The sequence below is a fragment of the Pituophis catenifer genome, unplaced genomic scaffold (assembly GCF_029215685.1).
Source record: "Pituophis catenifer annectens isolate HBS135680 unplaced genomic scaffold, rPitCat1.0.hap2 SCAF_9, whole genome shotgun sequence".
In the NCBI taxonomy this organism is placed as follows: Eukaryota; Metazoa; Chordata; class Lepidosauria; order Squamata; family Colubridae; genus Pituophis; species Pituophis catenifer.
The window spans coordinates 31,409,455-31,422,201 of NW_027256889.1; the positions used below are offsets into that span (position 1 = coordinate 31,409,455).

Consider the following 12,747-nt stretch of genomic DNA (forward strand, 5'->3'; position numbering starts at 1 on the left):
ATCTTTTTTACATCGTGGTGACCAAAACTGGATACAGAATTCCAAGTGTTGTCTTACCAAGGCCTTATAAAGTGGTACTTTATGTGATCTTGATTCTATCCCTTTATTAATGCAGCCTAGGACTGCATTGGTTTCTTGGTGGCTGCTGCACACGATTGGCTCATATAGCACCCAGCAGGGGTGAAATGCTCCAGGTTTGGACCGGATCACCCGATCCGGTAGCGATGGCAGCGGGTGGTTCGGAGAACCGGTAGCAAAAATCCCTGCCCCCCCCCCCCCCCACCATGCCCAGCTGAGCCCCACGATCATCAGAGGCTTTTTTTGTTTTTTTACTTTTAAAAGCATTTTTTCTACAACCTCTTCCAATGAAAAAATGCTTTTAAAAGTAAAAAAAAAAAAAGCCTCTGACAATCGCACGGCTCAGCTGGGATCGTCAGAGGCTTTTCAAAGCATTTTTTTCTGCAACCTCTTGGCAGAAGAGGTGGTTAAAAAAATGCTTTGAAAAGTCTCTGACGATCCCAGCTGTGTTGCCTGATCGGTAGAGGCTTTTTTTTCTTTTAAAAACATTTTTTCTACAACCTCTTCGGCTGAAGAGGTTGTAAAAAAAATGCTTTTAAAAGCCTCTGATGAGTCAGAATTGACTGGATAGGGGAAACCTTTATCTTTACCTTTATTTACAACTCAAAGCTGCTCTTGACTCCCTCCCCTGACTCTGTGCCTCCACCATCAGTTGCTTTGTTCTTGCCCAGAAAGGGAGGCCAAGGGCAGCTTGGCTGGCAGAAGGCCCAGGTAACCTGGGCTGGGCAGTGGGGCTCCCTTGGAAGTGGAGAGAGGGTCCAGGCGCAATCACATAAGAAACTAAGGCCATCCCAGAAGCTTTTATTTTGGCTGCATCAGAGCAACCACTCAGCACAGGGGCACAGGTAGTCCTTGACTTATGAGCACAATTGAGCCCAAAATTTATCTTGCTAAGCAAAACAGTTGTTAAGTAAGTTTTGTCCCATCCTACAACCTTTCTTGCCACACTTTTAAAGGAATCACTACAATTGTTAAGTTAGTAACATGGTTGTTAAGAGAATTTGACTTCCCCATTGACTTTGCTTGTCAGAAGATCACAAAAGTGATGATGTGACACCAGGACACTGCAGCCGTCATAAATATGAACACTTGCCAAGCATTTGAATTTGGATCACATGACCATGGGGATGCTGCAATGGTCATAAGTGTGAAAGACGGTCATAAGTTACTTTTTACAGTGCCACTGTAACTTCAAATGGTCTGTTGTAAATCGAGGACTAGCTGTAATTGCAGAAGCATCCATGGGACTCTCCTGTCCCTCCAGCCATGCTCCTCCTGTTCTAGCAGTCCAGAGCTTGTTTCCGGATCAAGTCTGCAGGGTTCCTGGCTTGAGCAGTCATTCCATCCTGCCAGCATCCAAGTGATTGCAGGTGGAGAATCGGACAGAGGGCGGCTAGCACGGCATCCCACAGTTCTCTGAGCAGGGAATTCCCCCCATCAGGGAGTCCCTGCCCTTTTCAGCAAGGGCTTTTGGGGCAGGGGTGGGTTCTACTTACCTTTACTACCGGTTCGCAATGGGATCGCAGAAGCTTCTGCGCATGCGCAGATCACCTATGATGACATCTGGGTCAGTGGGTGGAGCTTCCCACCGGTTTTACTACTGGTCCAGCGAACCGGTCCGAACTGGGAGCAACCCACCACTGTTTTGGGGGCCTGACAGGCCTTGCTTACATTTCTTGACTGAGACTTCTGCTGCTCTCCTGTTTCATTTTGTCAAGCCCTTGCGCAATGCTCAGGCCCAACTACACACTTAATTGAGATCAACATTAGCAACATTCACATATTGCAAAGTAGGGAAGTCACTGTACAAAATGGTTCCTAGCTCGTCAATCCTGGTCAGGAAAACTAGATACCATCAAATCAGGCAACTCTCATTATGACGCTCCTGCTCCGTTCCCTCTCGAGGAGTCATTATTGGAGATCACAGATCAGGAGTTTGGAAATGCTCCTGGCCTGTGCCAGGACTCTCTTTGGCATTCACAGCCACCAAATCCCTTGATACCAAGTTCCAGAGCCCCTGCTGTCTCTGGGGCCCCAGCTGCATGGAAGCGGCTGTTTTATCCCAGTGTTGTGGCCCGTCAGCGGCCGGTGCAGCTAGTAGCTGATTCCGACAGCGAGGAAGCTGGTGTGGTGCTGCGCCAGCAGCCTGTGCAGCTGGCACTCGAGTCGGACAATGAGGAGGCTGGAGAAAATGTCGTGCCAGGGGCGGGGATTCAGCCAGGGCCTTCAGAACCTCCAGAAGCTCCCTTAAGTGAAGACGATGAAGAGGAGGAGCCTCTTCTCGATGCACGGGCGCGCAGAGCTGCCAAAAGGCAGGGGTGGCTCCTCAGGAGGAGATCTCCTCGAGAATAAGGCTTGGGGCTAATTGGCCACTCCCTTAGCCTATTTAAGGAGGAACGCCAACTGAAGCAATTTGCAGGGAACAACTCTGTTCAATTACCTTCATGTCTTGCCTTGCTTATCTTATCAGCTTCCTGAAATTGCTTCTGGGCATTCTGCCATCCACAGTAAGCTTTCAGTATTATTCTTTGAATTCTTGGCGGCTGTTAATGCAGTTAATTAACAGCCGTCATTGTAAAAAACTGGTTTACTAAAACTAAGGTTTGAATGGACTGTGTGTGCTGTGTTCTTTGGGGTCCGTAGCTGGGGCAGAATACCCAGGCCCAAATGTATTTTGCAGACAAGGACCTGCAGATTTGATTAGCAACTGAAATCCCACCATGATGCCTCCTCAAATGGCAGCCTCCAATCTTCTCCTTTCAGCAAGAACAAGGATGCCCAGCTCTGGTGAGCTTCTCAACCACAGGCACCCTCTTCCCTGACTGACTTGGGACCCTTGCCTATTGTTGGGCTCCCCTGCCTGCTGCCATGGGCAAATTGCTCTCTGCTTACATTGACAGGGCCTTTGGAAAGGGGAGGGAGGCTGAAAGGGGAGGCAGTGGGCCAGGGGTGGGTTCTACTTACCTTTACTACCAGTTCGCAATGGGATCGTGCACGTGTGCGCACTTCACTCGGCCACGCGCCTTGCTTCTGCGCATGAACAGATCGCCGATGATGACATTGATGGCGGTGGGCAGGGCCTCCCACCGGTTTTACTACCAGTTCTTGCGAACCGGTCTGAACCGGGGGCAACCCACCACTGCAGTGGGCCCCCCTTTGGGATGGGCAGACAGGAGAGGGCCAAGAGAGGAAGCAGCCATCCCAATGGCAGGTCTGCATGGACACAGGGGCTCCATTCACTCATTCGGCTGTGACAGATGCTCTGGGGCCACTATGGAGGAAAGTCACAAAGATTGCAAGCTCACCTTGAAGAAGATCATGGTGGCTCCGTCCTTGACTGCTCCATATTCAATTTTGGTCTGCTTGGCCAAATCATCTGCAGAGCCAATGGGGGACTCCATCCTCTCCACCGTCAAGAAGGCAGCTAAGTTTGCCGTGTAGGAAGAGATGATTATGAGGGTGAAAAACCACCAAATTCCCCCAATGATCCGAGTGGACAGAGCTTTGGGCATCAGCTCGGAGCCTGGGAAAGAAGGGAGAAAAAAACGGAAACAGTCACAGGCTGGACAGCCCCCCCCCCCCCACCCCAATTACACCAGGTCAACCTGAGCAACGCCTAAGAAAACCATCCTGCTGTTTCCGGTCTTTTCTTCTGCTGTTGGCAGAAATTCCCAGCCCATTCCTGCTGACCTTGGGCACAGTCAGTAATTTATGGGGAACTACAAATCAGAGTAATTAACTAAGCAGCTTTTATGTGATTTGAATAGCAAGCCATTTGCGAACTTTTATGTCTCTTTTGTTCAATCGTTTAAAATAAAAAGAAACTCCTTTTTTGTGGATTGTTTTTCAAAAGGGCTCATTCTTCAAATATACAGGCTTTTTTTTTTTATCCAAACCTCTGGGCAAGAAATGATTAGGGCTGTAAATAGCAGCCAAGGGTAGCAAACACCATTTAAAATGTGTTACAGGCCTACAGTGACTTTGTCCAAAGAGAGAAGGACATCCATGGATGGTTTTTTCTCTTCTGCTCCTGATTCCAGGTGGAACCAGGTTTAAAAGTGGAGGAATCCTGTCCCCCAGAAGGCTGAAAATTAAGAGATGAAAAAGTGCATGTCTTCAAAGACATTGAAACCATATCCCCACTGTGCTTCAGTGCTGAAAAGTGACAGCAGTTGTGAGGGGAAGAATACTCAAGATAGGAGGTCTGAAAACTTGGAGGACCTGGCGCCTTGCTGCTACCTAGTCTGCTCCATCCAAGGAGCCTTTTTCTGTGCTGGCTGGCCAGATTCTGGCTGGTGAATCTCCTCAAGACTACAATTCACAGACACGGAAAGACCTCCTGAGCCTTTTTTCTGAGTTCTAGGTTACTACTCTCCTTGATTAGTTTCCACGCATTGCTTCTTGTCCTTCCACCTCCAGGTCTGAGGGATGTAGATCTGGCTTTTGTTCTCTTCAGGAGAACACCTCTCCCACCCCTTGCTGGCCACTGGATAACTTCCTGCCTGATGCAAAGTTCTTGAAAACTCAAACACTTGCATTCTTTCTGTGCCATTTTTCAGTATGGCTATGACTCTTAGAACAGATATGTGACTACACAAAGCATGGCAAATTAGAGACTCGGATGAATATTCAGAAAGAAGGGAAGTAAATTTCTTAAAAAATTATGAAGGGGCAGCTTCCTATGCAACCTCAGGTTCTGATCCGTGGCATTCATAGACATTCAACAAGAACATGATGACAGCATCCCTCTTTTTGTTGATGTGTCAATGTCACCCCTGCATGCAAAAGTCTTCTAGGGTGCAGCTGCAGCTTCCAGCGTGACTTTTTCACCCTCCCCAGCTTGGGCCCTCTAGCCCTGGTCTGAGGCCTCCCTGTTTTCCTTGGATCTTTATTCTTTTTTCACGAATGAAAAAGTATCCAGACCAAATGCTGAGTAATCCTTGTCAGGCGTTGAGCACAGGGAAATTTACTGCCTGCTGGAACCCTTCTGGCTTGTGGGCCTTCCATTAGTTTAGCTATTTAGACCTGTGGAAGCCCCTGGACTTCTACTTCTCCCTGGCAGGAAGGGCTGGTGAGTAGGTCCTGTGTGGAGCAGAGGAAGTCTCACTCCCTGGGACCCCTTGGACTATCAGGGAGAAGTAGGTCTCGCCTCCGCTCTAAAGATCCTCCCCAGTGGAAGAGACAGAGAAGCTGATCTTGACAAGCTCTTCAGAGACTGCCTAGAGACACCCTCTCTCCCCCCATTTCAAAAGCAATGTCTTTGCTTGTCATTGTGTGATGAGAGCAACTCCTTGGTGCTCTGCTGCTGCTTGTAACCATGAAGGAGAGAAGACACCATATTACATCTCTTGCTCCAAGGCTTTTTCCCCTAACAACAACATTCAGCTTGCACCTGTCAATCGAGAAGCACGCTACATGCGCATAGAGCAATACAAGAAGGAGGGAGGAGGAGGAGCAGGACCTACCTTGCTGCATCAGGGCTCCCATTCCAAACCAGAAACTGTTGAGGAGGGTGAAGTTGTTCTCGACAATGTCTGACCCAGGGTTGCATGGATGAGCATCATACCATTCGTAAGGGCTGAACCTACATGTGGAAAGAGGGGAGGTCACACTTCTGCAGAAAGGACAGGCATGGATGGGCAGGAGAGAAATGCCATGGGTTGGGCACCACTTGGGCAATTTGAATCAGGTTGGCCTCCCCGTTCAGGTTCGAGCAAAAGTGGAATTCAGAAGTTGGCCTTTCCCAACTATCACTGGAGAAACAGCCTATGGCAGTACGTTACTGCCGTAGTTTTGTGAAACTGGCTGATACACGTAGCAACAATAACCTTTTGGCAATGAGATGTGGATGAATTGTGAAAGTAACTTTTATAGTTTAATTTCCCTATGTCTTTCTCCCTTTATTTTACAAAGTTGCATCCTCTGAGGAGAGAGACCCCACTCAATTTGAATAAGTAAGAGGAAGGGGCTTTGCATAAACATGTTTTGATGTGTATAAAAATAAAATTGTTCATACAGTCTTTTTATGTCCTGAATGGTATTCATAGCAATATACATATATGTGCCTAGTGCAGAACTGCTTACAAACGTTTGAAATGATGGACTGCAGCCTGCTTTAAGTTGAATTTCATTCCCAGTGATTGCGAAAAGATCCAGGTTGTTTTCTTGGCAACAATTTGTACTAAAGAGAGTGTGATTTGCAGTGTTTTACAGTGAAAACCAGGATAGAAATTCTACAAGCAAGCAAGCTGGGAGCCAAGGAGGAAGAGGAGAGCTAGGGAAGGAGGAGGAGAGCTAGGGAAAAGAGATAATACTGGGGCCTTGTTAGGAGAATAAAATGGAAGCAAGACTAAGCAAAACTTGCCATCCATGCAGTGAGACCAATTTTCTTGCTGGCATCCCATCCTGGTGACTGGTAAGAATCGTGTCTCCACTTAAGCAGAGGCACCTTTGAGGTTCTGAGCAGCCCTGCTGGTGATATAAATCTTTCTGCCTGGGAGGACTCACAGAAAGGGTAGTTAGCTGTGAAAAAGATCCTCATTTGGGAAAACTTTTCTCCTCACAACTTTTGTACACATTGATTATTTTGCTAGAACAGGTACATGCAAAGGATGAAAAAAGGCATAAAAGGGACTTTTGAGGGAATCTCAAACTGCAGGAATCACTCCCAGCCAGCCAACTGGAAATTTTAAATTAAAATCTTTTCCATATATGTAAAAAAAAAAAAAAAAAAAAAGCCAAGGGACAGCTCTGTGGAAGAAATAATACTGTAGGTGAATTCATATATAGTTATTGCAGCATTTCAGGAATACAATGATGGGACCCCTCAAGTACCCAAACATTCGTTGGAAAACCAACTCAACCTAGATTGAACAGCCCTCCCTCTGCCTCCCCCCCCCCCCACATCCTCAGTGGTTTGGCTGGTTCTTCCATTCCCCAGCAAAATGAAACAAAATTTTCTGTTTTAGAACTGATTCCAACCAAGAGGGAAATATTCCTTGGAGACCAAAAGCCTCTGTTCCTGCCAAATCTCTACAAAAAACAAGCTTCCTATGTTCATTTCATTCCTCTAGTCACAGAAACAAAGTCATACATGAAAGTGAGATTTCAGGATGTGCAGCTGCAAAATCTTAAGAGATATACTAGGTGGGATCCCATGGATGGAAATTCTTAAGTTTAAGGGTGGGTGAATCTACTCAAAGTAAAATACTGGAAGTCCCTCCACCTCCTTTGGTTCCTTTCTTTTTGTTGTATCAGTAGTAAAAGGAAGGAGTGGCAACCTTTTCACCAGGTATTACTTTGAGTCTAATACATTTTATCTAAGATAAAGCATGAAGATGTCACTGCATGTTGGAGCACTTCTCTAGGGATTAAAGGACAATGAATATTAATCTTATCTTCACAAAATAGGAGGAAGATGCACCAAGATAGGAGCCTGAAAGGAGGAACCCTATTGGTCAACTTGACATTGATACCAGATAAAAGTGTGGATTATTGAACAGTCAGTTTATTAGCCTTTAGAAAATTATTTTATTTGTTTCTCACATTTCTATACCACCCATTTCCCTCAAAGAGGGGATCTGGGCAGTGTACAATAAAACATTAAAGTATAAAACAACCCCATCCAAATATAAGTATAAAAATTGAAAATAAATTTTAAAAATTGTTTAACAGGTGCTAGTATGGGTTTGTTAATAAGTAGGCAAGCCATGCCCTGTTGGGTCATTGATTCAAATATATTTCCTTTCCTAGACAGAGAAACAGAATGATTATGGATGGGCAAAAAAGCAATGAGACTGGGAGTGACTTCCGAATTCCTGCAGGCTTCCCCACTGACATTGCTTGTGGGAAGCTAGCAGGGAGCATCGGAAATTTTCCTTCCTTCCTTCTGTAGGCAAAATCAGTTTTCAGATGAATGGAACAATTTAAAACAAAAAGAATGTGGCTTTGTAACTTCTGGTTTGCAGAGGTCCTTGTAAGTTTTTATCAGAACATCCCCCTTTGCAACCCCTGAATCTCAAGATACAAAAGTTTTTTCTAAGGCCATTGTTCTCTGTAGATAAAAGAAGGGCAGGAAGCAACCTGAGATCTATTATGTTATTACTTATTAATATGTATGCATGCATAATTTTCCCCTCCTTTCTTCAACATTTTCCCCAGCCTGACTACATTTCTAGTTTATTCTGAGTCTTAGCTTTCCTGACTTTATCCCTGTAGATTGGGGCTATTTGCTGGCATTCTGTTTTAGTTATATGCCCCTCTTTCCATTTTTATATTTGTTCTTCTCGTCCCTTAGATTGTCATAGAGCTCTTTGTGCAATCATGTTGGGTTCATCTGTAGTCTCTTAATTTTACACCCCAAGGTTCTGAAGGAACTGGCAGATGAGATCTCAGAACCACTGAACTATATCTTTCAAAGATCCTGGAGCACAGGGGAACTGCCAGAGGACTGGAGAAGAGCCGATGTAGTTCCCATCTTCAAAAAAGGGAAAAAAATAGATCCAGGAAACTACAGACCTATCAGCCTGACCTCAATACCAGGGAAGATTCTGAAAAAGATAATCAAACAACGAATCAGCGAACACTTAGAAGCAAACCAAGTAATAACCAAAAGCCAACATGGGTTTGTCAAAAACACATCATGTCAGACTAATCTTATCGCATTCTTTGACAAAGTGACAAAATTAGTGGACCAGAGGAATGCTGTCGATACAATTTACTTGGACTTTAGTAAAGCATTTGATAAAGTAGACCATAACCTACTACTAGATAAAGTAGAAAAATGTGGGTTAGACAGCATCACCACCAGATGGATTCATAACTGGCTGACCAACTGCACTTAGCGTGTAGTCCTCAATGGAACTGCATCTAACATGGAGGGAAGTATGCAGTGGAGTACCCCAGGACTCTGTTTTAGGCCCAGTGCTCTTCAACATCTTCATCAATGACTTGGACAAGGGGATAGATGGGGAACTCATCAAAGTTGCAGATGACACCAAGCTGGCAGGAATAGCCAACACTCCAGAAGATAGGCTCAAGATACAGAAGGATCTTGACAGACTTTAACATTGAGCACTATCTAACAAAATAGCCCTTCATGGCCTAGGCCCAGAATATTTGTCGGACCCCCTGCAGCCAGTGACAAATCCCAATCGCCCGGTGCGTTCCCACAGACAGGGCGTCCTCAGGGTGCCGTCAGCCAGACAGTGTCGGCTGGCGACCCCCAGGGGGAGAGCTTTCTCTGTGGGTGCACCCACCCTCCGGAATCAACTTCCTTTGGAGCTCCGGATGGCCCCTGACCTTCGCTCGTTCTACCGCAATTTGAAGACCTGGTTGTTCCGCAGCCTGGACTGATGGGGGGTTTCTTAATGAATTTTAAATTGTTTTAAATTGTAATTTTAATTTTATATTGTCTTTTAATGAGGAACTGTACATTTTTACCATTGTGAGCCGCCCTGAGTCCTTGGAGATAGGGCGGCATATAAATTGCATTATAAATAAATAAATAAATAAATAAATAAATAAATAAATAAATAAATAAATAAATAAATAAATAAATAAAATGAAATTCAACAGTGAAAAAAGCAAGGTTCTACATTTAGGGAAGAAAAACAAAATGCACAGGTACGTATATGTGGTACCTTGCTCAATAGTAGTAACTGTGAGAGGGATGTTGGAGTCTTAGTGGACAACCATTTAGATATGAGCCAGCAGTGTGCAGCAGCTGCCGAAAAAGCCAACACAGTTCTGGGCTGCATAAACAGAGGGATAGAATCAAGATCACGTGAAGTGTTAATACCACTTTATAGTGCCTTGGTAAGGCCACACTTGGAATATTGCATTCAGTTTTGGTTGCCACGATGTAAAAAAGATGTTGAGACTCTAGAAAGAGTGCAGAGAAGAGCAACAAAGATGATTAGGGGACTGGAGGCTAAAACATATGAAGAACGGTTGCAGGAACTGGGTATGTCTAGTTTGATGAAGAGAAGTACTAGAGGAGACATGATAGCACTGTTCCAATGTCTCAGGGGTTACCACAAAGAAGAGGGAGTCAAACTATTCTTCAAAGCATCTGAGGGTAGAACAAGAAGCAATGGGTGGAAACTAATCAAGGAGAGAAGCAATTTAGAACTAAGGAGAAATTTCCTGACAGAACAATTAATAAGTGCCTGCAGAAGTTGTGAATGCCCCAACACTGGAAATTTTTAAGAAGACGTTGGATAACCATTTGTCTGAAGTGGTTTAGGGTTTCCTGCCTGGACAGGGGGTTGGACTAGAAGATCTCTAAGGTCCCTTCCAACTCTGTTATTCTATTCTATTCTATTCTATTCTATTCTATTCTATTCTATTCTATTCTATTCTATTCTATTCTATTCTATTCTATTCTATTATTTTTCTTCCTTTATGGTATTGTTTTTGTTTGAGCTTTTAGTATTTTGTTTTTCAGAATTTACCATGGATCCTAAACTGTTTTTCCTTCTAGGATTTACATTCATGGAATCCTTCCTAATGTCTCTCTTAGTTTGTTGAAGTCAGCTCTCTTAAACTCTAAAATATCTATATCTTCATTATAGCAAATTCTAGTATGACATGGAAGCTCCCACAAAGCTCCTATAACTTCCACTCCCTCAACCATTTCAGCCCTATTAGTTAGGATTAAGTTCAGTACAGTTGACCATCTAGTTACCACCTCCACCTTTTGGGTGACAAAGCTATCAGCTAGGCATGTCAGAAACCTGTTCCATCACCCACTCACTGCATAAAATAAAAATGAAGCATTAGTACTGCTTTATAAATACTTAGTTAGACCACACCTGGAATACTGCATCCAGGCTTGGTCACTACATTACAAAAAAGATGAGGTTTTGGAAAAAGTGCAAAGAAGAGCAATTAAGATGGGCCTGGAGACAAAAACATAGGAAGAACAGTTGCAGGATTTGGGTATTGCCAGTCTACAGAAAAGAAGGACTGGGTTGGACTAGAAGACTTCCAAAGTCCCTTCCAGCTCTATTCTGATTCTGATTAGTCCTGATGGTGCTAATTTGTCCTCATCCAACATATTTTGCTGTGTATGATAAAAGTCGCATGATTCTCTCCTGAGCTCAATCAATCTATCAGAATAGAGCTGAAAAGGACCTTGGAGGTCTTCTAGCCCAACCCCCTGCTAGGAGACCCTATGCCATTTCAGATAGGTTGTTGTCCAGTTTTTTCTTAAAAACCTTCAGTGATGAAGCACCCACAACTTCTGAAAGCAAGCTGTTCCACTGGCTAATTGTTCTCACTGTCAGGAAATTTCTCCTTCTTCTAGGTTGCTTCTCTCCTTGATTAGTTTCCATCCATTGTTTCTTGTCTTGCCACCTGGTGCTTTGGAACATAAGTTGACCCCTCTTCTTTGTGGCAGCCCCTCAAATCCTGGAAGACTGCTATCATGTCTGTCCTGCTCAGTCCTTTTCTCTAGGCTAGCAATACTCAAATCCTGCAACCGTTCTTCATATGTTTTTGTCTCCAGGCCCTGAATCATCTTAATTGCTCTTCTTTGCACTTTTTCCAAAACCTCAACATCTTTTTTGTAATGGGGTGACCAAACCTGGATGCAGTATTGCAGGTGTGATCTTACTAAAGCTTTATAAAGCGGTACTAATACTTCATGTGATTTTGATTCTATGCCCCTATTTATACAACCAAGGATTGTATTAGCTGATTTTTTTGGCTGGCGTACACTGCTGATTCATGTTTAAGTGGTCGTCCACTAGGACACCAAGGTCCCTCTCAAAGTTACAGTTTTTGAGCCAGATTTCACCTAATCTGTACTTATACCTTTGGTTTTTCCTGCCTAAGTGTAAAACCTTGCTTTTCTCCACATTAAATTTCATGTAAGGACCCACTGTTCAAGTCTGCCAAGATCTTTTGGGATCCTGAGCTTGTCTTCCAGGATGTTGACTATTCCTGCCAGATTAGTGTCATCTGCAAATTTGATGAGTTCCCCTTCTATTCCCTCATCTAAGTCATTTATGAAGATATTGAAGAGTACTGGGCCTAAGATGGAAACTTGTGGTATCCCATTGCTTACTTCCCTCCATGTGGATGTAGTACCATTAAGGACTACTCACTGAGTATGATTTGTCAGCCAGTTACAAATCCACAGCAATCTATCCCACATTTTTCTAGTTTACTAAGCAATAGGTTGTGGTCTACTTTGTCAAATGCTGTGATGACCCATGGCACGGTACAGAGATAACACAAACAGCTGGCAGTTCATACTGCCTTTTTATTGCTCCAAATCTCCCCAAATGCTGCCACATTTCTGGCAAGTCCCAGAGCAGAATGATAACAAACCCCCACACAAACCTCAAGCAGCCTCTGGCTGCAATTAGTCCAGTCCAGTGCTGTCTGCACAGCAATAAATCCAAATATATTTGGCAAATCAAGGAGTTCAGGAAGCAAAAAATCCAGGTAATTAGTCCAGGACGCCAAAAAGAATGCAAGGACTCTTGGCAAGTTCCAACGTCAGCATGCAACACTTCAGGAACCTCGCATTTGTTCCCAACAAATGCCCCTCCCCACAACATCTCCTGAAGTCTCATTCCCTAGGTGTGTCTGGTGAAGATGGATGGAGCGCTATCCTCCTGAGTAGCCTGCTGTGCTGATCATGCCTTCTCTGCACTTTCC

The 12,747-nt window shown here is 44.3% G+C and overlaps 1 protein-coding gene across 2 annotated transcripts in view; it reads right to left on the reverse strand.

The window, feature by feature from the left end:
* GRIK3 (glutamate ionotropic receptor kainate type subunit 3) overlaps positions 1-12,747 on the reverse strand; it is a 377,710-nt gene that overhangs the window by 8,787 nt on the left and 356,176 nt on the right. For both annotated transcript variants that reach the window (XM_070950070.1, XM_070950072.1), the window contains exons 12-13: positions 5,544-5,662; positions 3,384-3,601 (exon numbers count right to left, since the gene is read on the reverse strand). In XM_070950070.1, coding sequence (XP_070806171.1) covers positions 3,384-3,601; positions 5,544-5,662 — 337 coding nt within the window. The remainder of the gene's footprint in view (positions 1-3,383; positions 3,602-5,543; positions 5,663-12,747) is intronic.